This window comes from Perissodus microlepis, chromosome 11 (genome assembly GCF_051167445.1).
Source record: "Perissodus microlepis isolate ML-2025 ecotype Zambia chromosome 11, ASM5116744v1, whole genome shotgun sequence".
NCBI lineage: Eukaryota > Metazoa > Chordata > Actinopteri > Cichliformes > Cichlidae > Perissodus > Perissodus microlepis.
In genome coordinates this window covers 36,083,165-36,108,124 of record NC_140471.1, presented here as the reverse complement: position 1 = coordinate 36,108,124, position 24,960 = coordinate 36,083,165, and the positions used below count along the sequence as shown (strand labels likewise).

The 24,960-nt window shown below is 42.4% G+C and overlaps 1 protein-coding gene across 2 annotated transcripts in view; it reads left to right on the top strand.

Moving 5' to 3' along the window:
• Positions 1 to 24,759, top strand: part of cpne4a (copine IVa) — a 103,565-nt gene extending 78,806 nt beyond the window's left edge. For both annotated transcript variants that reach the window (XM_084944552.1, XM_084944551.1), the window contains 6 exons: positions 2,506 to 2,639; positions 3,797 to 3,851; positions 4,994 to 5,045; positions 17,151 to 17,284; positions 18,202 to 18,438; positions 21,197 to 24,759. In XM_084944552.1, coding sequence (XP_084800678.1) covers positions 2,506 to 2,639; positions 3,797 to 3,851; positions 4,994 to 5,045; positions 17,151 to 17,284; positions 18,202 to 18,438; positions 21,197 to 21,328 — 744 coding nt within the window. In that variant the 3' untranslated portion in view covers positions 21,329 to 24,759. The remainder of the gene's footprint in view (positions 1 to 2,505; positions 2,640 to 3,796; positions 3,852 to 4,993; positions 5,046 to 17,150; positions 17,285 to 18,201; positions 18,439 to 21,196) is intronic.
• Positions 24,760 to 24,960: the final 201 nt, after the last annotated feature.

The following is a 24,960-nucleotide window of genomic DNA, read 5'->3' as shown; positions in this document are numbered from 1 at the left end:
CGTTTGTTCACGCAGTCAGCGTGTCCTGCAGGAAACAAGCGTGTGACTAATTTCACTGATGTTTGGCTGAAAGCGGCTCCATGGGGGTGGGAGCACTTTCACTCTGCGCCTCCTGGACGTTAAACGTTTGTTTCTTTGTGACTCTTGAGGACTTTCGCTTCTCTTCAGCATGAATGTGCACGGCTTAAAATCCCTTCCTGTTTCTAATTCTCCGTTGACGTGTTGGAGTTTGTGTTTCTCTACCTGTTGGGGGTTTTGTAAAAGTTTCTTTGTTGTCTTTGGGTTTGTTCTCGCCTCCCCGGGGTCGAAGTGTTTCTGTCTCTGCATTTAGTTTGGTTCTCCTGTTCTTTCCTCTTTTACTTTCTTTTCTTTATGATTTTTTATTTATCCAGGTAAACGTCTCATTGAGATTAAAATCTAGTTTTCAGCAGAAACGTGGTCGAGAGGCCAGAAAACTTCATGCTTTCTTGCGTCTTGCTTTGAGTTTTATTTCTCCCTCGTGATCGTCTTGTTTGTGTTACAGTCTGTCTCTTCTTCTCTAATTAGCCTTCAGAGTGTGTGTGTGTGTGCGTGTGTGTGTGTGTGTGTGTGTGCGTGTGTTTCCTTTGTCCTCATTACAGTTGTGTGAAAACGAAGGTTTAGCTTGAATCCGTGTCGTCCTGTGAAAATCGAAGTCAGTGTCCTGACTTTGATCCTGTGGCTGCAGGATCAGCCCGAACCCTCAGCCCGAACCCTCAGCCCGAACCCTCAGCCCTCCACTGCTGTGCTGACGGCTGGTACGAGTGTTTTCTCCAAACTTGCTTCTTCTGCACTTTGGTCCCGTTTGTCCCAGAAGTCTTGTGGTTTGTTCAGATATAACAAACGCACGCCGTGCAGCGTGAGGCTTTCTCCTGCAGCTCTTCCACTCAGTCTCTTTCTAATTGCCTCTGAGGTGGCGCTCTCGGCTTTGTGGAGTTTCTCTGAGCGTTGCACCGTCTGACTTTGGGTGAATTTGCTGGGACCTCCACTCCATCTGTTTACAGCACCCACAGCGACACTTCCTGCTGTGTCCATGTGATTCAGCTGTGCTCCTACACATCAGGACGAAAGGGTAATTAAACACTGTTGATATGGATGGGTCAGTAATTCTGGGCTATCCATCCATCATGTGTTTCAGGGTCATTGTTATTGTTCTGTGGCGATCCAATCAGAACCCGTCTCCAGTGTTGGCTTCAGTGAGGCGGTCACTGTGGAGAGTTTCTGGGTGAACAAAACAGTGCTTGGTGAAATCATGTGTCCTCTCGTGGCTGTTTTTAATGGTTGTAATTATTTTGTGTAGTTTTGCATCTTTGTGCTCATTTCAACCATGTTTTTCCTCGTTTTTTCACACTTTCAAGCTAACTTCGTTGCCTTTTTTGGCCCTTTGGAGCTGTTTTTAAAAATATTTGTGATCCGGCAGATGTTAAAGGTCTGAACGCTGCATTACATGGTCTTATTGTTTAAATGCATTTTCTAAATGGACGAGTGTTCGAATGACACTTTTCGAACAATAATAAAAATCCTTTGAATTCACTTCCTCTTCTTGATTTCAGCTGTTTTAGCTTCATCTGAAACATATCGTTCTTTTGCTTCAGTCATTCTGAACTTCATTGTTTGAGTTGAGTTGACAGCATGACTTACTCTTGCAATGTTAAACAAGTAAAGTCAGTCATGTTTGCTGGTTTTAAGCACACGTGTGCTCGTATCTGTACGCCTGACTTCAGATCTGCAGCGTGTTTTTGCAGTCGAGTCATTTTGCGTCTGCTTGTGGTCGTTTATCGCCCGCTAAGCTCATTCAGTAATCCACGAGCGTCCGCAGCCGACGTCATCGACTCATCAATGATTCAGACCTTCTGACGTCTCGGAGCTCTTTCTGCGGCTCTCTGAACATAACTGCTTTTCTTCTTCTTCAGCTGAGCTGCTGCTGCCATGAAGCCGATGCATTTATACAGCACATTTCACCCAGAGGCACCGAACTGCTTCACAGAGCACTCAAAGGCCCCACAAACAGTGAGAAAACAATCAAAAGGGAGCAAGCGCACAAAATGAAACCAATAAAAGCAACAAAACACTGCACACACAGCAAAAACTAAAAAGAAATGAAAACAATAAAAACAAATATGTTCGATTTAGAGGAAATGTAACTAAAAGCTTCGCTCACGTCCTCAGCACCATCCTTATTTTCTTCACACGGATCAGTTTGAGGCCCAAAATGAACAAAAACCATAAATGAAGAAAGATGGTCCGTGCCTTAGGTTCTGGTGGACACGACCTTTGAACCCTCAAAGGCTCATTTCAGCCAAATAACCAATAAAAATCAATTAAATCTAGACATGCCTGCTTCTTTACAATCATAAATCAGGATAAAAATCTGTCTCTGTAATGGCACCAACAAATATACAGTCACATCATTCCCTCCTGCTCTTGTGTGGCTTCTCTGAGGGGCTCTGACTGGTTCTGATCCCTGATTGGCTGCTGTCTCTGCAGGTCGCCATCGACTTCACAGCATCCAACGGAGACCCTCGGAACAGCTGCTCCCTGCACTACATCCACCCGTACCAGCCCAACGAGTACCTGAAGGCTCTGGTGGCCGTGGGAGAAATCTGCCAGGACTACGACAGGTCGCTTCAACTCAGCAGCCAATCACAAAGCTCCATTCATTACTGTGCTCATGTACTCACAAGATTAAAGAAACATCACTTATGAGCAGCGATAGCTCAGTAGGTAGAGTGGTCGCCCCATGATTGGAAGGTTGGGGGTTCGAATCCACTGAACGGCTACCCTGAGGTACCCCTGAGCGAGGTACCGTCCCTGCTCACTGCTCCCCGGGCGCCCAGTGGCTGCCCACTGCTTCACTGAGTGAGTGGGTCAAATGCAGAGAGGAATTTCCCCACAGGGATCAATAAAGTATACATTATTAATATTTATTATTATCCTGCCTGGTTACACTCCCAACGTGGGCGTGGCCTCTTTGACTGACAGGCGGCTGTAGCCGCTAGCTGTCTGCTAGCTTCACCTGAACTGGAGATCTGAGCCTTTTGAATGACATCATCTGACCAATAATATGGCTGCTGTGTACTTAACTGCACTAGCACACATCACCAGGCCGACTAACACGATTACTGTTAACTATGAATCACACAAAGCTACTCTTGCAGAGTCCAAGAAGCTGGAAAGGAGTAAAATCAGTTTCGAGTTAGCGGTCTTCTACACTTCAGTCCTCGTGCTAAGCTAACAACAGGTCAAACATCTAACTCAGCGGTCTCCAACCTTTTTTGCGCCATGGACCGGTTTATGCCCGACAATATTTTCATGGACCGGCCTTTAAGGTGTCGCGGATAAATACAACAAAATAAAACTAGTACCGGTACCGAAAAAAAGAAGATTTATTCATAACACACGTGAAAAGACCCAGGAAAACCGAGTTAACGATAAAAACGATAACAAAATAACGCTGAAAACCGATAAAAACCCTGAAAACCACACATTTCACACCTGAGCCTCAACTCTCGCGGCCCGGTACCAAACGACTCACGGACCGGTACCGGTCCGAGGCCCGGGGGTTGGGGACCGCTGTGCTAACTCACAGAATGTATTTAATTGAATTTTAGATGAATGGGACAGAGATTCCTAACATCACAGTGATTTAAGGAAGTAATCACTTCTCAGCCGATCAGCAGACATTTCTTTTGCTTTGTGTTCAAGTATCCAATCAGAAAGCTCCTCCAGTGTCTCTTTTCCTTCTTCACCTTTACTTTTTTGTCTTTTTTCCTTTCAGTGACAAAATGTTCCCGGCGTTCGGCTTCGGAGCTCGGATCCCTCCAGACTACAAGGTAATTTAACAGCCCGGCTCGTCGGCTTTCCCAGCATGCACTCTGTCTGCAGAGGCTGAGGCTGACCCTGTGATTACCTTCCCACCTCCCTGCCCTCGTCCCCTCCCCGGGGTGCTGCCGGCTGAATGCTTCCTTTCCTGTGCAGCAGCCTTTGGTTGGCGGTCTGACGCTGCATTCAAATCAGCTTCCAAAGTCCTGATTAGCTCCATTCAGAGTCCGAGTCGGCGCCCTGAAAATACCGCGCGGCACGCAGCCGGAACAAGATTAGTCAAGAATATTAAACAGCCTTCAGCTTACACAGCGTTACATTAATCAACAATAGGAAGACACTTTGTCTAATGTGATCAGGAACTTTTGGCACTAAGACTTTTTCCTGAGTGTGGAGGCGTACACAGTGGAAGTTTGATCCTGGGAGGAGACGCACATCCCTCTGTGACTGTAACCCGCAGGTACACACTGTGGTGACTGTCAGCACACATACACAAATACACAGAGGTTCACTGGGACTTCAGAGAACAGCCACACATTAGCAGCCGAGCTGGAATCAGTCCACAGGTGCTCGAGGAGATCCCACAGAGCAGCCAAAGTGAAATCATTTAAATCAGTCTTTGATTTTCAGAAACTGATTCCTGAAAATATTTGATCACACGTCTGACGAGTGTGTCTCACACAGGAAGAATATTAACTCTGTGAACTCCTGTCTACATTCAGCTCGTATCTGGATAAAGCAGCTCCCTGCTGCCCTAACCTGGTGCAGGAACGAGCGCGCTGTGCAGACCACGCCCACTTCCTCTGAACGCTGTAGTGTAAAAACACCGAGCGCTGGAACTGCAGCTCCTCTGTGGCTTCAGTTTGCTTTACAAAGCTTACAGCTTTAATTTTTCTCAGCGCTCCCTCACCTGTCGGTTAGACTAGAAACTCACCTGTCCTGTGAGTGTGCTGTGAGGCGGGGCGGGGCGGGGGGGGCAGGTAACTACTCAGCTTAGATGTCAAGAAGAAGAAGAGCAGGAAGCAATGAAGAGGGATGAAGGTGAAGAGTTTTATTGTGAGTTTTCTTTCTGCAGGTTGTTTTTTTTTGATGCAGAGATAAAACAGACTTCCTGTTCCTCCTCCCTCCCCCTCCCTCCCCCTCTCTGCTCCAGGTCTCCCACGACTTCGCAGTGAATTTTAATGAGGAGAACCCGGAGTGTGCAGGTAGGTTCTTTGATTTCCTGTCTTTGAAAATTAAAAACAGGCAGAAAAACCACTCAAATATTTGACAGCGAGCTTCAGAAGCTGTTTGAAGTGAGAATGAGTTTGATGGTGACAGCGAATCAGGAAGAACCGTTCACCGCGCCGCTGATGTTTCCTGTAGGCTCGGTTTGATTTCCTAAACTGGGAAGTGTTTTATTTTTTATTTTGCCTTAAAGTGATGAGGTGATCATAGAAGCCACGTAGGAGAGTCGTCCACACAAAAGACAAGGAGGAAAGTATTACATCCAGATTCAGTATTTGCAAACGTGTCGTCTTCTTCTTCTTCACGGAGGTTCTGATGTCACTGTTAGTATGCCGACCTGCAGTAACCCTCACCTGGGCTGTATGAGGCCTCAGTCACAGACATATGCAGGGTTGCTGATCCCTGGCAGTCACCAGGTGGGGAAACTGTTCACCTTCAAAGTAAAAGACTTTACTGCTGCAGCGGACTCTTTTCAAAAGCATCAACTTTCAGTAGAGGAGAGAAGTCGGCGTCTTCCATGCAATCGGCAGGTGACCGTGCAGTCTCCTAGCAACCAAAGTAATCAAAAAGTGTTTCTTTGTGACTTCTAGCAACCGGTTATTACCTGGCTAACCGCTGTGAGCGTGCAAAAGCACGAGGTGCAGACGCTCTGTGTGTGCTGTCGTCAGCCGAACAGGCAAAGAGACGTGAAACTGAAAAACTCAAACGTGTCCACTGCAGCCTGCTTTTCACTTTTCTGGCACACTTGCCAACCAATCAGACACATGCATCATTCGAGGTGCAGTTGGGATTTTGGAGCACGTCTTCATCTGAGCTGAAACATTTACGCTGAGAGACACTCGTGGAGGTCAGGGCACGGCGGAGCCGCGAGCTGATCTGAGCTCAGCCCCGATCAATACGTTAGCACGGTGGCAGATCAGGCAGGAATCGTTGCTTCTCTTCTGTTTTTGTCACCATCTCTGCTGCCCAGCTGGAGAAATCATTCTCCAGCGTCGGGCGCTGAAAAACGGATTGAGCTGAATAAAGATGTGGAAAATACACTTTTTCTTTTTTCCTCTTTCCAGCCTCTGTGACTCATCAATATTTTTTTTGCAAATCTCTTTTTATTAGCATTTTTTTTTCTTTTTAACAAACAGAAAGTACTTAACTGCCTCAGTGACCTCGCCCCCAGAAATTGGCGGGTGATTCCCCTGAATTAGAATGAAAAGAACAGAATTAGAATGAAAAGAACAACATTTGAATGAAAAAACAGAATTAGAATGACAAGAACGGAATTTGAATGAAAACAACAAAATTTAAATGAAAAGAACTGGATTAGAAGAAAAACAACGGATTTCGAACAAAAACCAACAGAATTAGAATGACAAGAACGGAATTTGAATGAAAACACAGGAATTTGAATGAAAACTATAGAATCAGAATGAAAACAAAAGAATTACAATGAAAAGAATTGAATTAGAATGAAAAGAACTGAATTAGAAGGAAAAACAGTATTAGAAAAAAGAGAACAGAACTTGAATGAGAACAACAGAATTGGAATGTAAAGAACGGAATTTAAATGAAAATAACAGAAATAGAATGAAAAGAACTGAATTAGAATGAAAAGAACAGAATTTGAACGAGAACAACAGAATTTGAATGACAAGAACGGAATTAGAATGAAAACAACAAAATTTGACTGAAAACAAAAAATTTGAATGAAAACAAAAAATTTGAATGAAAATACAGTATTACAAAAAAGAGAACAGAACTTGAATGAGAACAACAGAATTGGAATGACAAGAATGGAATTTGAATGAAAACACCGGAAGTTGAAAGAAAACAACGAAATTTGAATGAAAACAACGGAAGTTGAAAGAGAACAACAGAATTTGAAATTAAACAACAGAATTAGAATGTAAAGAACTGAATTTAAATGAAAATAACAGAAATAGAATGAAAAAACATAATTTGAATGAAAACAACAGAATTAGAATGAAAACAACAGAATTTGAATAAAAACAACAGAATTTGAATGAAAAGAACTGGATTAGAAGGAAAACAACGGATTTCGAACGAAAACAACAGAATTAGAATGACAAAAACGGAATTAGAATGAAAAGCACAGAATTAGAATGAAAAGATCTGAATTAGAATGAAAAGAACAGAATTAGAATGAAAAGATCTGAATTAGAATGAAAAGAACAGAATTTGAACGAGAACAACAGAATTAGAATGACAAGAACGGAATTGGAATGAAAACACAGGAATTAGAATGAAAAGAACAGAATTTGAACGAGAACAACAGAATTTGAATGACAAGAACGGAATTAGAATGAAAACAACAAAATTTGACTGAAAACAAAAAATTTGAATGAAAACAAAAAATTTGAATGAAAATACAGTATTACAAAAAAGAGAACAGAACTTGAATGAGAACAACAGAATTGGAATGACAAGAATGGAATTTGAATGAAAACACCGGAAGTTGAAAGAAAACAACGAAATTTGAATGAAAACAACGGAAGTTGAAAGAGAACAACAGAATTTGAAAGAAAACAACAGAATTAGAATGTAAAGAACTGAATTTAAATGAAAATAACAGAAATAGAATGAAAAAACATAATTTGAATGAAAACAACAGAATTAGAATGAAAACAACAGAATTTGAATAAAAACAACAGAATTTGAATGAAAAGAACTGGATTAGAAGGAAAACAACGGATTTCGAACGAAAACAACAGAATTAGAATGACAAAAACGGAATTAGAATGAAAAGCACAGAATTAGAATGAAAAGATCTGAATTAGAATGAAAAGAACAGAATTAGAATGAAAAGATCTGAATTAGAATGAAAAGAACAGAATTTGAACGAGAACAACAGAATTAGAATGACAAGAACGGAATTGGAATGAAAACACAGGAATTTGAATGAAAAGAACTGAATTAGAATGAAAAGATCTGAATTAGAAGGAAAACAACAGAATTAGAATGACAAGAACGGAATTTGAATGAAAACAACAAAATTTGAATGAAAACAAAAAATTTGAATGATAACAAAAAATTTGAATGAAAATACAGTATTACAAAAAAGAGAACAGAACTTGAATGAGAACAACAGAATTGGAATGACAAGAATGGAATTTGAATGAAAACACCGGAAGTTGAAAGAAAACAACAAAATTTGAATGAAAACAACAGAATTGGAATGACAAGAACGGAATTTGAATGAAAAGAACTGGATTAGAAGGAAAACAACGGATTTTGAACGAAAACAACAGAATTAGAATGTAAAGAACTGAATTAGAATGAAAAGAACTGAATTAGAAGGAAAACAACAGAATTTGAAAGAAAACAACAGAATTCGAATGACAAGAATGGAATTTGAATGAAAACAACAGAATTAGAGTGGAGACATGGCGGGGGAGGACGCTGGACAGACCCGGTGCGCCTAAACGCGTAGTGAGGGTGTGCTGGGAACGTCTAGCAGAGGCCCCAGTCCGCGAGATCTTCAACGCACACCTCCGGCAGAGCTTCCCCAGTCCCCAGGGAGACTGGGGACATTGAGTCCGAATGGACCATATTCAGCGTCTCCATTGCCGAAGCTGCTGCATTGAGCTGCGGCCGCAAGGTGGTTGGTGCCTGCCGTGGTGGTAATCCCCGAACCAAATGGTGGACACCAGAGGTGAAGGGAGCCACTAGGCTGAAGAAGGAGTCCTATCGGGCTTGGTTAGCCTGTGGGACTCCGGAGGCAGCCGACAGGTATCGACAGGCCAAGGAGAATGCGGCTCGGGCAGTGGCTGAAGCAAAAACTCGGGTTTGGGAGGAGTTCGGAGAGGCCATGGAAAAAGACTTTCGGACACGGTCGAATGCCTTCTCCAAGTCCACAAAACACATGTAGACTGGTTGGGCAAACTCCCATGCACCCTCAAGTATCCTTGAGAGGATAAAGAGCTGGTCCAGTGTTCCGCGACCAGGACGAAAACCGCATTGTTCCTCCTGTATCCGAGGTTCGACTAGCGGACGAACTCTCCTTTCCAGCACCCTGGCATAGACTTTCCCAGGGAGGCTGAGGAGTGTGATCCCGCTGTAGTTGGAACACACCCTCCGGTCTCCCTTCTTAAAGATGGGAACCACCACCCCAGTCTGCCAGTCCAGGGGTACTGCCCCTGATCTCCACGCAACATTGTAGAGGCGTGTCAACCAGGACAGCCCTACAACGTCCAGAGCCTTCAGGAACTCGGGGCGGACCTCATCAACACCAGGGGATCTGCCACCAAGGAGTTGTTTAAAGAACATTACCTAGTAATCACAAAAGGAAAAACAAGACAAAAACAAAAACAAAACAAAAAAACCCCAAAAATTTATAAAAACAAAAAGAGTTACAGTGAGTAGGAGATTAGTTTGGCTGCAGAAACCCATTTCAAGTTAGTAATTACTATGCACTTAATGCATACATAATATATTATTAAAATTTAGGCTGTAATGGTTGTATTGATGTATAGCAACTTGAAATGCTCCCAAAAATGGCTCCACAGCATGTACAAATATAATATAAGCTCTGGCGGACTTTGTTCTATGGTAGGTCTTAAAGGCTTAAGCCACAGCCTGGTAATGGCTTTTCTTGCTGCCGTAAGAAGAATCTTAGTTAAATATAAGTCCTCTCTTTTAACTCTATCATCAATATTTCCTAAAAATAAAGCAGTACAGTCCTCGGGGACCTTGTAACCAAAGACTTTTTGTAAGGTATCATTAACTGTTGTCCAGAATGCGTTAATTTTAGAGCAAGACCAGAAGATATGGGAGTGGTTAGCTGCCAATTCACCACAGTTTCTCCAACAAGGCTGCTGTATGCCCACCTGCTTACTCCTAATGTGAGGAGTGATAAAAAACCTAATAAGGCATTTCCAATTAAATTCCCACCACTGTAGGGAATTTGTAGACGTTTGAAGTGAACCACATAACTGGCACCATGTTTCATCTGTAATTGATAGTTTTAGTTCCTGTTCCCATTTTGTCTTTACATATAAAGAGGTGAATCTTTGATTCGTCATCAAATTGGAGTATAATTTGGATGCTAGTTTAGTAGTTTTCTGCTGGTAGGCGTCGCACATTGTTTCAATTAGAGGGTTAATCATCTCAGCCTCAGCTATCTCTTTATTGTAATAATCTCGAAATTGTAGATATCGAAAAAAAATCCTGGTTTTCCAATTCAAACATGTCCTTAAGCTCTTGAAAGCCCCTGTTGGTCCACTCTTTGAAAGCCTTGTCATATTGTCCTGGTTTAAAACTCTTGTCCAAGGCTCTCCATCTCAACTTCCTCTGGCCATTTTGCAGTTTTAAATGTTTGACAGTAGAGTACCACATCTGTAATGAAAACTGGGATATAGGATCGAGTTTTGACTTAATAATGTCAGTTAAGGTATTTTCTCCTAACAGTGTGTGGACATTATACTCCGTGCTATCCTGTGTCTCAATCTGTTTCCACTTTGCGGTGTATGAATTATCACACCATAGGCATAAAGGGCGTAATTGTGCTGCCTGGAAATATAATTTAAGGTTAAAGCCATACCCCCTTTGGCAACTGCAGAGTGGAGAAGCGTATTCTTGCCCTTTTGCCTCCCCATATGAATCTCGACAACATTTTATCCCAGGCCTCGAACTGTTGAGCTGGGATTTCAACCGGCAGTGCCTGGAAAATGTACAGCAGCCTTGGCATTATATTAATTTTTATCGCATTTATTCTGCTGCTAAAGTCCAACGGGTATGTTGACCACCTCTCCAAGTCTTTTCTAATATCGTCCGTGATCGGAAGATAATTTGAAGTGTACAGTGAAACTGGGCTTCATGTTATGAAGACACCCAAATATTTGATTTTTTTCGTTTTCCAATTGATATTGAAGCCTTCTTTAATTTCTTTGCTCGGTACATAATTGAAGTGAATCATTTGTGTTTTTGCGATGTTTAGTTTATATCCCGAGCATTCATGAAATTCTGCTATTACTTCCAGAAGCTTAGGAAGGGAGGTGTTCAAGTCCCTCAGATACAATATTACATTATGTTCCCTTTTTCCTATAAAGATCCCGTTTATATCTCCCATTTGTCGTATTGCTTGAGCCAGAGGTTCAATATATAATGCGAAAAGTATGGGACTTCACCCGCATCCCTGCCTTGTTCCGCGATGCAGGCTGAAACTTGCTGATAAGGACCCATTTATTTTGAGTCTAGCTACAGGTTGGTGATACACTGCTCTTATTAATTTTATTGAGTCTTGAGTGAAACCAAATCTTTCTAAGGTCTGATACAAGAATCCCCACCCAACCCTGTCGAAAGCCTTTTCGGCGTCCGGACTAATAACAGCTGCATCCCATTTATTACTATCAATTTCATGAAGTATGTGTAATGTCCCCCTGATATTGTGCTGTGTTTGCCTCCCTGGAATGAATCCACATTCGTCGTCCTCAATTATATCGTTAATGAACAGTTCGATTCGTTTAGCTATAATTGAAGTGTACAATTTGTAGTCTACATGTAGGATCGATATCGGTCTGTAATTTGCACAGTTATCTCTATCCTTTCCTTCCTTGGGGATCAAAGACAGGATAGCATCATTCCACGACGGGGGTATCGGGCCGTTCTTTATTATCCAATTCAGAGTTCTTAGCAGGATAGGGTTGAGCTTCTCCCGAAATACCTTATACCATTCTGCGGGGAACCCGTCATTGCCTGGGGTTTTGTTGGCTTTCCGTCTACTGATTGCCTTATTCAGTTCTTCTACTGTGATTTCCTTAGTAAGTACTTAGTTTTGGTTTTTCCCGATGGTAGGTAGGTCTAGTGAGTACAAATTTTTTTTTTATTGATTGTACATCTACATTTCCTTCTTGCATATAGAGATTTTGGTAGTAATTGTTGAAAATGTTTTCTATTTCTTCCGGTTTAGTTTCCAACTCTTGAGTTATAGGGTTTCTAATTTTGTGTATTGCTGTATCTATCTGCTGCTTTCGCAGTCTGCGAGCTAATAATTTGGCAGATTTAGGGCCTAGGTCGTAATAATTTAGTTTCAAATATCTTTCCTTTCTTTCCGCTTCCTGATTCAATATTTTCTATTTGTATTTTAACCTCTAAAGTTTGTTTCTGTGTTACGAGGTCCTTTTTAGTCCTGAAGATTTGTTCCAGCTCTTTAAATTTTTTTGTCAGTTGATTATATTTTTCAATTCTTTTTTTTTTTTACCAAAAGAAGCTTTTGCTATCAAGCTTACCCGCAGAACGGCTTTCATTGAATCCCAAAGAATTAGAGGGTTCACTTCTCCGTTGTCATTCTCTTTAATGAATGTATCTATTTCTTGTTTAATATCATTTGTAATAGATTCATTATTCAGAAGCCCTACATTAAGGCTCCTTTGTTCCTTGGAAGTGAGTCCAGCTGAATTGTCAGAAAAATCGCGTTAAGATCTGAGACATCCGCTACCCCGATTCTACAGTCGAACACTCTGTGACATTCTTCCTTTTGCATTAAGAAATAATCAATCCGGGTGTGCACTGAGTGTGGAATTGAGTAATGCGTGTAGTCCCTTTGTGAAGGGTGCAGTAATCTCCAGACATCCACCAGTCCCGTTTCCTCAAGTGTCAAGTTTAAGTGTCTGCTTATATGTGTTTTGCATCTAGTTTGACTAGTTGTGTCCAAATTATAATTCAATATTACGTTGAAGTCCCCTGCACAAATACACATACCCTCTGCCTCCACTGAGATTAGGTCAAAAAGGTCTTTAAAGAATGATTTGGGACTATTTGGTGGTGCATATATACAGACAAGAGTCAAGATACTATTTAAAGTTTTGCCCTTCACAATGATGCACCGTCCTTCTTTGTCTTTTATTTCTTTAAAGAGTTTGAATGACAAATTGTTCGCCATAAGAATGGCCACCCCTCTTTTATGGCTGTTGATATGGGAGCTATAATATGTTTTTCTACATCCAAGTTTCTTTAATTTTTCGTTCTCTTGTGGTGACAAATGGGTTTCCTGCAGAAAGATTATATCCTTATTTTCTTTTTTAATTTTTGTTAATACTCTGGCTCTTTTGATTGGATTACCCAGGCCGTTAACATTAAGCGGCATCAAGTTCAGACACTGTGAGACTTGATCAATATTCAATGAGTGAAAGAATATTTGCCCGAAGGCTGCGAATACTCAAACAGGCCAACAGGCATTTGTGAATTAAACCTCTAAACTAGAACTCAGAGGATTCACAGCTGATATCTGACCTCATCAAATCAGAAAAAAATCAAAAGACGTTAGAGACATTTTCTGTGCTCGTTCCTGATTAAAGTGTAAAATATATAATCGTTCAGCAGTGTGTACCTCTGTGACTAACCTCGTGTACTAACACTGGCAGTGTGAATCAACTCCTCAGTGTCTTTGAAATACAGTATAAATAAATCACCTCCAAAGCTGCACATGACAGATATTTTCCTCAGCAGTGTGGAACGCATTTTACCCAACGCTGCTAACAAAGATGAAAAACATCCTGACTATGATGACTGCATAGAGTGAATACATCGTTCACTCAAACACATACAAAGAAAGAAAACGTGTTTTGTAAGCAGTAATGGATAATTGAGAAACATCATTAATATAATTCGAACATTTTTGTAAAGGCGGAGCCTCATGGAGCCTCCGGTGGGGAAATTGAAGCACGTCAGGGGAAGCTGACAGATGAGCGGTGCAGCGTTGCCAGTGATGCGTTTGCTGTCGATGCCGTGCTCGATGTACCTCGATCTCTACGTAGTGACTGAAACAAAGAGGAATTGGTGTAACTGAGTATCCTCTGTAGGGGGTCTGGACGGGGGAGGAGTTGAGTCACATGGGCGGGGCTCACAGTGAAAGAAGCTAATTGAGGTGGTCTGGGCCTGTGGCGCCTCGTAGGTGAGATGCAGGAAACCCGACAGCTTTGGGCCAATCAGGAACCAGTTTTAGCACGAAGATGGCGGGCGCGGCAGAGAAGAAACAAAAAAGAAAACTTCCCGACAGCTAAAACATTGACAAGTGTTACATTTTGACTTTCTTCTTAAATGGAAAAGTGAAAATAAGGCAGAGTCATTTTATCGGAGCTGTTGCTTTAGGCAGACATACAGATGTTGACAGCTGGAGTTGCTGCTCTGACCTCACAGCTGTTTCCTCCTGGTGTTGAGGGGAGACAGGCAGACAGTGTTTAGATAAAGGCCTCTCGCACTCTTGGCTGCTAAAGGTCATCGATCAGCTCAGAGACACTTCAACCCCGATGCTCTTAATTAAGTCTGAGTGCGTCTTCCTGATGACCTTCAGACAGTAAATCACAGCGTTGCCTCCGGGCATGCTGGGATGCCTCTGAAAGGACCTGGAGAGACGGACCGTGAAGCCTCACAGACCTCATACGTCCATGGCGAAACAGAAGGAGACACTCATAACATTAAATGTATAAACATTATTATGTAGTTAATGAGCAGCTGGTTTACCGGTTCCTCTCTCTGCAGCGCCCCCCAGTGTATGAAGTTAGGCCAAACATAGTTAACACATGCAGACTTTCTATTTAATTAGAAAAGTGTCGTTTTTGTGTTCTTCCAAAAGTCAAAAAGACTCAGTTTGAATAAAATCACTGACAGGTTTAAATATAAAGCTGACAGTTCGTCTCACAGAATAAACGTGATGGATTTCTATCACCGAGATGACCTGAGACCGTCAGACTGTGATAAATAGAGACTGAAGTGTAATCACTTACAGGAGCTCGGACCAAAAGCGTGGGGTGTAACGAACGAGCTTCGGGCGCGACAGCGATGCTTCGTCAGGGACACGTCGCCAAAAACACGAGGCTGGCAGAGCAAGTCCAGAGCAACAGCGACACTAACGCAGAGAGAGGCGGAGCAAGAAACAAACTACAAACATGAATCATCAGTAAATTTAATAATAATGATAAAAAAATTAAATCATGAAACACATAAAAGCACAAATATAAAGATACAGAAGTGAATCTTTATACAAAGGTTATAAAAGACAAAACTGCCCAAAAATTAATATTTAAAACACACCTTTAAGATCGCAGACTGTATATAAATGATGTAAACAGGAACCATGATGTCACTACTGGTTTCTGTAGCCCAAATAAAGTAGAATTAATTTTTGAAGCTCTAAAATAACTTCACATGTGATCAAGTGACCACGAAGGTGCAGCTAACGCTAGCTAGCATGGTTAACAGCGATCCAGTGTACAGGTGCATCACACGGGCGCAGAAACCTGAAGCTCTTCATGGACCGATCGGCTTCCTGCCTGCTCACTGAACAAAATTACTGGGTGTGGATGTGATTAGTGAGCTGCTACTCGTGGGAAAACCACTAAAGGTACAGGGAACACCGTCCACTGTCGGCTTTATCGGGAAAAGAGCAATCATGCTCCCAACTAGGGCTGGGTATCGTCACTGATTTCTAGAATCGATTCAATTCCGATTCACAAGGTCCCGAATCGATTCGATCCACGATTCGATTTAATTTGATTTGATTCGATTCAATTCGATTTGAATCTGGGAAATTTTGACAGCCAGAAATATTATAATTCAGATCAGAACATTTACATAATTTCGTATCTATAAAAAGGAAGCTGACACACGCAAGACTTTATCACAGGTGTGAGCATCACAGCAGAGGCCTTTGTGTCAAAGTAGCTGAAGATAAAACACAGAAACACATGAAGGAGATTTTCCTGTTCTGGGATTTTATAAAAATATTCTGCAGTAGATCAAAAACAAAACAAAAACCATTAATCAACACATGAACATTACCTCTGACGTTACAGCGGTTTTATTAGAGACACAGCTAAACGTTTTGCATTTTGCATAATTTTAAAAAGTTAAATTTGTTCAGTATTGAACCGCAGAAATTAGGTTTTCTTTTTGGAAGTATATAAAACGGAAAAAAAAACGTCGGCCGACAGCCTGTAAACAACGTAGACTTGTGCGTAACAAGCAAGCGAATAATGAAGAAAACAGAGATTTAGACTGGAAACTGATCTTGAAGTACAGAGAGAGAGAGGGAGAGAGAGAGAGAGAGGGAGAGAGAGAGGGAGAGGGAGAGAGAGAGGGAGAGAGAGAGAGGGAGAGAGAGAGGGAGAGGGAGAGAGAGAGGGAGAGAGAGAGAGGGAGAGAGAGAGGGAGAGGGAGAGAGAGAGAGGGAGAGAGAGAGAGGGAGAGAGAGCTGTGCATGAAGTGTGATTTTATCCTGGTCGAAGCAAAACAGCAAAAGTCAGAGTGAGTCCATGACGATGTTTATGTGAAGCGTAGTTTGGATCTTCTTTTGCTGCTGGTTCAGTCAATATTGTTTGGAGAGAGATCAAACCTGCAGCTTCAGAATCGGCGCATAAAGGGCGTGAACACAAAGCGCGGACCCGCCGAAACATCAGAATCAGCGAGCTGTCGGCTTTCAGCCCCGACTGTGAGAAAGTCACATCTAACTGATTCTGATCCGCGGGTCGCGCTGTGTGTTTACGTCTTTGTGCAGAATCCGTGTTCCTGCTCTCATTTACTGTCTTAGCTGTTTGGTGGTTGATGAAATTTTGTGAGATTTCACCTGAGATTCTGGCATTTCGGGCAAAATAAATTTATATTAAAAAATCGATTCAGGATTTTAATGAATCGATTTTACGTTGTCCAAGCCAGAATCGATTTTAATCGATAAATCGATTATAAAAACCCACCCCTACTCCCAACGTGTTATATTATCAGCATCACGCACGAATCATCCACAGTTAAAAGCTCTGAATCCCCCAAAACTGGACAAACAAACAGAGACTTTTTCCAACAACAGCCTTTTTCACCTGTTAATAGAACAAACAGCAGCTTGTTCTGATTCAAAGCTGGTGATTTCTGCTTTATAAGAAGGCAAACGTTTGATTAAAATCCTGAATGAAGAGGTGTGCACAGCTGTGGATCTACAGGTAGAAATGCTCGTTCTATGACAGAGAATCTTCAGGTAGAGACGAGATTTACTGTCAAGAACAACTGGTAACCAAACCCACGACAGCTCTGGCTTTGTCTGGTTCTAGACTAGACTGTCTCTGATTGTTTTTGTGTCCTGTCAGGCATCCAGGGGGTGGTAGAGGCGTATCAGGCCTGCCTACCAAAGCTGCAGCTCTACGGCCCCACCAACATCGCCCCCATCATCCAGAAAGTCGCCAAGTCTGCCTCGCAGGAGGTGCACACCAAAGAGGCCATGGTGAGACGCGATCTACTTTCATGTTCCAATAAAGTTTTCAGACAGGAAACCTTTATCATACCTGTGTCTCAGGAATATGCACAATGTCTCTTTGTGTACTGGTACCACGGGAATATCATCCCGAGAGCACGCAGCGCTGCCTCAGAAAGGAAAAGTCCCTGTGCACACAGTAATCATGTGTCCTGTGGGAGATGTGTTTGACTTTGTTTTACTGATCTTTGGTTAGGTTTAGAAAAAGATTGTAGTTTAGATTCAAATATTAGCCATGCTGCTCGAAAAATGGTGCAAAAGAGTTCCTGCTGCATGGAAACACGAGGCAAACGGGTCAGGACCAGTGCCGTCACCACCACAAACCGTGGCTGATGACTTTTGACAAAATGATTGTATTTAAAGGCCGAGGAAAGAGCGTCCTTAACTGCAACCAGAAACTACACTTCAAAGCTTCACCCTGAGCTACCCACATCAAAACACCGAGCTCGGGGAAAGGCTGCCAGCCAAGAGGGCAGATTTGAGCAGGCTGGCTGGCAATTCAACACTTTCAGTTATTGTTTGATCTTCAAATAAAAACCTAATAATAATAAAATGAACCAGACTTTTATGACAAACACTCCTCACAGAGTACAGTTTAAAGATCGTGCAATTAGAAACAGGAAGAAAAGGCTTTGAGACGCCGGCTCGGTCGCTAACAAGGCTGCTATAATGACTCCGCTGGGATTTCTTCACCAGTTTCGCTTCATCCACTTTCAGCCACACTCTACAGAAACGCAGACAAACCACACACACACATATATATATGTATATATAAATATATAATTTGAAATGCTGCCACTGCTTCTTTTAAAACCTGCTGGATTTAAACTGATAGTTCTGGCCGCAGGAGCTGGTCTGACTGGGTCTCTTCATGTTCAATCCTCCAGCAATACTTCATCCTGCTGATCCTGACAGACGGCGTCATCACCGACATGGCCGACACGAGGGAGGCCATCGTTCAGGCTTCCCACCTCCCCATGTCCATCATCATCGTTGGGGTCGGGAACGCCGACTTCAGCGACATGCAGATGCTGGACGGCGACGACGGGATCCTGCGCTCACCCAAAGGAGAGCCCGTCCTCCGGGACATCGTTCAGTTCGTCCCCTTCCGCAACTTCAAACACGTGAGTCCATCGTGTTCGAAAACTGTACCGTGTCAGAGCAACGTCATACTCACACAGCGAACGTGCTCGTTGAACTAACACATAATAACTGGTTATGGTGAACACGTGTAACTGCTGCCGTGTTACATCTGTGACCGCTTGGTTTTTAGAGTCATGTGGAAACTCCAGACGAATCAGGTTAACTGCTCCTCAGCAGCTGTCAGCGCCTGTATAAATGTAGACGTTTGGGCACTTTGCAGTTCTGAAGGATTCAGGTGTGTTAGCACAGCGGTCCCCAACCCCCGGGCCTCGGACCGGTACCGGTCCGTGAGTCGTTTGGTACCGGGCCGCGAGAGTTGAGGCTCAGGTGTGAAATGTCTGGTTTTCAGGGGTTTTATCGGTTTTCAGCGTTATTTTGTTATCGTTTTGATCGTTAACTCGGTTTTCCTGGGTCTTTTCACGTGTGTTATGAATAAATCTTCTTTTTTTCGGTACCGGTACTAGTTTTATTTTGTTGTATTTATCCGCGACACCTTAAAGGCCGGTCCATGAAAATATTGTCGGGCATAAACCGGTCCGTGGCGCAAAAAAGGTTGGGGACCGCTGTGTTAGCACAATGCAATGCTCAGACTCCGCGGGCCTCAGGTCACCTGTTAAAGGTCAAAGTTCATGACAGAACAATTAGAAGACGACTGAACAAGTGTGGCTTGTTTGGAAGGGAAAACATCTCTCCAAAAGGAACACGGCAGCAGGGATCAGGTTTGCAAAGCCTCTGGAGACTTCTGGAACAAATGGGAGATGTTTGTTCATCATGTGCAGCATGTGTGGGTAAAATCAAACACGTCATATCAGGACAAACACGTTGTATCACCTGTTGGCACGGTGATGGAACAATGATGGTTTCATCCCCTTGCAGTCACTGAGTCTCCACGAACTGTCCCACGGCCAAAGCTCGGCCCAAACTGGGTCATGAACAGGACAAAGACCCCGAGCACAGCGGCGAAAGAAACGAACGAAGGCTCTGTAACGGTCCAGAGTCCAGAGCTCAGAGAGCTGTGCATGAATAATGCTGCAGAACCAAAGACCTGAAGCGCCGCTGTAAAGAAGAGTGGGTCAAAATGAAGACCTGAACAATGACTCGTCGCCGTCGCTCTATAATAAAAATTAAATTGCATATATTTTTACCTATAAGATATTATTTATGTTTTTCTCACATCTTCACTGATGTTTACAAACCTTTAACCTCACTTTTTTTGTGTTTGTTATTATGAAGCATGTTTGTGTAAATTATTAGCAACACTTTCTCTGTTGTTCAGCACTTACAAACCTCTAATTAGAGCACCAGATGGTGTGTTCATTTGAAAACTCTCTTGTTGATGGGAGATGCAGTGTTTAAATATAATTGCATGTGACCCTAAAATAACAGCGGACGACAGGGAAGTGATGGAAAGCAATAAACTGAGAGGAGGAAGTGATTTAAATCCATGATCGGAGCATATTGGAAGTGGAGGAGGACGAGAGGAGAGGCTGTGAAGTTGTTGAAAAAATCTGTTTTCACCCTATAAGAAGGGAAATGGGGACAATCTGCCAGCCAGTCTGAAGTGGAAAATTCTTTATTTCACTCGAATGAATTTTCAGTCTGAGTGTAGTGACAGTACAGTACGAGAGATTCACAGTTCGGACTCGTTGGGAAGATTCATTCTCCTGCATTTAATCTGTGATGAATGAGAGTTTCTGTCTTTGGACCCCAAGAGAAGCAATTTTTATTTGACAGCAGCAGAACGAGGCGGAGACGAGAGGCTGCGACTGACGCTGCTTCAAACAATTACCGCTGTCTGGGATTTTTCCCAAGGGGAAGACGCTGAAATGAAATTTAAAGACCGTGTCTTAAGTTGTTCTACCTTCCACAAAACAGAACATCAGATTAAATTCCATCTGCAGCACATGCACATGCTCGGATTTGAGGGTCTGGTTTATTTATGCTGCTGCTTTTACTCCACTCTCGCACTGAGGAAAACACTGAGACCACGGCACGACCAAAGTTACTGCAACTGTGTGCAACAGAGCGATAAGACAGAGTCAGACAGATTCAGAAAGTGGTTGCAAGGAAATCCCTCAGCAACTTGCTTTTATACAGGAGTGCAACCAGTCTGCAACGAGTCAGCAACCAGTCTGCAACCAGTCTGCAACGAGTCAGCAACCAGTCTGCAACCAAATGAGTGAGTCTCCTCTTGCAAAGAGATTCATCATCAAAGACTGACTCAGATTAATTGCAATCTTTTATAAATTAGACTTCAGTTATTGGCAAGTCTTTGTGAATCTGTCTGAGAGGCAGTGTGACTGTTGGGAGACAGGAAGCCATCATCACTGACCCGTGCAATCACAAGTGGTCGCTCTAGGCAGCCGGTAGGTTCCTGCAGCTGCTTACAGCCACCAAATGTGAAGCAAATTTAGTACAATCACTGAACCGTTACCAGTTTTTCCTTTGAGGTCGCTGCTTATGTTTTTATTCCATTAATCCGAGTGTGTGGTACTAGTAATTTTACATTTTCCAAAAGATGTGTGCAAAATATTGAACTTCTGTTTTAGAGAAAAATAAAAATCAGCTACGTGCACCATGGATCAAGGTAAAACACCTGCTTTATCAGCGATGGAGAAGGGCAGCTATTCTGTTGTCGGGGTTTGCAGGTGTTGAGCTGCAGTTTTATGAGGATTTAAAGATCAACTCTTTCCTCTGCACTCTGTGTTTTAACTGACGGCTCTGCTCTCTCCTCCTCAGGCGTCTCCAGCCGCTCTGGCTAAGAGTGTGCTAGCAGAAGTGCCCAACCAGGTGGTTGACTACTACAACAGCAAGGGCATCAAGCCCAAAGTGCCCAGCCAGTACCAGTCTTCCAGGCCGTTTGGTCCATGAGCCTACTGCCACAGCTGCCGCTGGACAGCACAACCTGGGCTGAGAAAAATGTTTACTGTCTTTTGTTCTTTGTTAATGCGGATGATGAAGGTGCTACCTGCAGTGTCCTATCATTACAATGTGGCTTACTTTAGACCCGAGCAGACGACGTCAGTCTCTGGGGTAGAAGTCGTGAGTCGACTTGGTGCTGGGTCTAAGTTTCACCAATCTGAACCAGGTCAGGTCTCGTTTTTACCGATACAGTCATCTACCTGAGGGTGCATGCTATCATCCGTCATCACGATCACTGCCTGAGGGGGAAAAGGAGCAGAAGTTAAAGGAAAAGTGGAGCTGTTTACAAGTTAATAGAAAACCTGCTGATGCATCAGCTGTTTGTTCCACTTTTATGAAAATCGTGGCCAAAGTTTTTATTTAGACCTGCTTTTATTTTGGGTGCAATAAGAAGAAACACGGCTTTCAGTCTGATGCAGAGCTACTAATTATTTAGCTGCGTTAGCCGTGGAGCAGTCTTCTTATTATATTGCTGCTCTTTGTTGTTAATCGGTCGGTATAACCAACCGCACACCATCCTGCTGCTGCTGCTGGTTGTCTTCTTTCTCTGTTGGGGTCTGTTCAGGTCGACTGCTTTGTGCAAACCCCGGTCTGTTGGGGTCAGGATTGACCTGCTAGTTGAACATAACGGAAGCCTGTTTTGTAGCTGGGAAAACCTCGACGTTAGTTTGGTTCAAAACACAAACAAGAGAGACGCCGTTTGGATTACATGAGTTTTAGTTAGCATCATGTCATTGGATGAGAAAGAAACTGAAGGAGGATCTTGTCATGAGAAACTTTCTGCTATAAATACTTGTTACCACTGCCTATCCTGGCATCCAAGTTATAATTCTCCTTAAAGACTAAACCTGATCTGTTCACATCAGCATCACATCACATCAGCATTTTTGCTCAAAGCTACAAAGAAAACTCACAGCGCGCTTTTGTGGAATCAAAAGAATCAAACAGGCTGGTTTCATTGGCCAATCTGTTCTTCAGGGTCATCTCTGTGTGTCGCTCTCTGGACGTCCTGTTCAAACAGCAGTAACATTCACAGCTGTGATTTCACCCGGGACCTGAAATGATTTGAACACCTTTTTGGCACAGTAGACCCAGCACACGCCACAGACACACAACTGAAAGTGATTGGAACATAACGTCCAGGGAGCGCTTTAAAAGTAGTCCAGCGACGCTGCCTTGAACAGCTGATTGGCCAGATTTCACCGTATTTTTTTTATTCGCTGGAATGAAGAACCTTTTTGATTGGATGCCGTCACAGCCAATGAATATAGAGAATAGCATGACCTGTCTATGTTGTGCAAACTGCTAGTATTAAACAACTTGGTGTCTGTTTAGTGAAAATGTTTTGGTCCTGTCACTGCAACACTGAGATTTCCTGTGGACAAATGGATTTTGAGGTGACCAGGATGTGACCCGTGGAGCTGAGCTGAGGGAAATTATGGATACTTTAAGTCCAGCATGGCATTAAAAAGGAACTGCTCGACAAACTAAACTTTAATTTAGCAAGTTTTGTCAGTGTATCCATTGATTTATCTTTTTTTGGCGTATAGCATTGCAAAAAGACGATGACAAAAACGTGTAACGAAGCCTGGATCTCATCGTTTAGCTTTATCTGATCATAAAAAACGATGTTCAACGAGTCACCCTAAATTCTCTTCACAAAGTAAAGTGAGCTTTCCTCAAACTGGGGCGTTTTGTGGGTGGAAACAACATTCTGAAACTTCATTTAGACCTGCAGCAGAAATAAAAGGGAAAATGGTTGAGAACTGGGTTATTCCCAAAAGGGAAGAACAGCATGAAGGTCAGGAAGGAATTCATCACATCCCAACGTACACACCGGAAACTGCAAATGTAGCACCTTTAGCATCCGCTGTGCATGCAGGGTCGGCAGGCTGAGCAGGCTGTAGCGTTCAGGAGTATTTTAAGTGGAAAAGCACACAAACGAGCAACTCTGACCAATTAAACGCTGCTTCCCTGCAGACAGCATGACAGGCGGGGAACCAGTCGATGAAGGAATGTATGACCCCACCCCCACCTCATTTGTTTTTATAAGAGTTTATTGAGATTTTGCTAAATTTCGTAAGGTTCGTATGTAGTAAAGCATTTTGGATCTCTGCCAGAGGAACAAGTGCGCTGCCTTCACAGACGCCTGCATCCTCCACAGTTTTTATCTCCAGGTCAGGCAGATGCATGAACTGTTGTTTTGCATGCAAATCTCCATGCAGGACTGTGCGGTCCTTGTGGTTTCTGTTTCCTGGTAGTGAATAATATGAGTAATAATTATGTTTACAGTGTGCCCAGTGATGGGGCTGTTCTACTCTCAAGCATGTTCACATGTAAATGACAATGTGTGAGTAGATTGAAAAGCACAAATGGAGCATCTTTGGAGAAATTTCTAGATTATGGTGATAGATTTTGGTCACGTTGTGTCACGACACCTGTCCGTTTGTCTTCATGTTTTAAAAAAATGAAGACAAAAGCTCGTTTTCTTTTGGGTTTATTGCAAATTACTGAAGCATCCAAACGTTTGTAGGACACTGTGACAGATACGGCCACGCTTCTTGGTGTTGGTTAGTGAAATCCTTCAGAGGGATCAGAAGTGTCCAAACAGCCGTGTGTGATAACTTAAACCTACATTTTTACACATATGTTCATTCAGCATGTTTTCACAGTTCTCTGCATGCAGCTCATTAACAACATGGTAATAACTGAGTTATTTAATAATATAATACCACGGACTAACCAAGCAAAGCTCGGCACTGACAGCGGGTAGTTGCACGGTAATAACAGGAAAATCCATTTAAAAGTACCAATGAGGCCAAAAGCAGTTACTGTGTATAGTTTAGTTTTTGACAGTGATGTGCTAACCTGCTGATAATGATGATGAACGTTAAAGTTTTTACTTTTTTGGCTAATTTTAACTGAAAACCTTTAAATCTAATATTAGAAAATGATGAAATGAATCATTTCTTTTTGAACATTTTACTGTGACTGAAAGCACTTGTGTTGCTTTCTGTGTAAGAATCAAACTACACCTCTCTAATTGAATTTTAATGTAATGATATTTACACAGTCAAAGTGTTTTTATTAGTAAGTGTGCACAATTATCATGTCGTACACGAGCTGGAATATGAAGTAGTGACAGCTCAGCTTCTGTGTGCTTTACATGTTTCCTTCTCATAAGGTTGAACTCGAGCTGCTGCACAGGCACCGTTTCATTTAGCGATGAAAGATTTTTTTAAGACACTTTGATTTCTGCTGTCGATCAAAGAGCAAAGGTGGGGGACAGGTGTTGAGTCACATGACTTAGTGTTGTGTTAACATGCAGTATTGTGTGCAAAACAATGAAAAACTGACTTATAATAAAGTTTTATCAGTAAGCTTCGAGTGTCTCAGTATTTTTAGTGAATCTGTTTAATGTGTTCAATGCAACTTTTTTAATGCATTTAAAATATTTTATTCATTCAACCAATTAATCGTATCATTTAATTTAATTTAATTTTATTTATATAGCACCAAACCACAACAACAGTTACCAGAAGGTGCTTTATATTGTCAGGTAAAAGCTCCACCATAATACA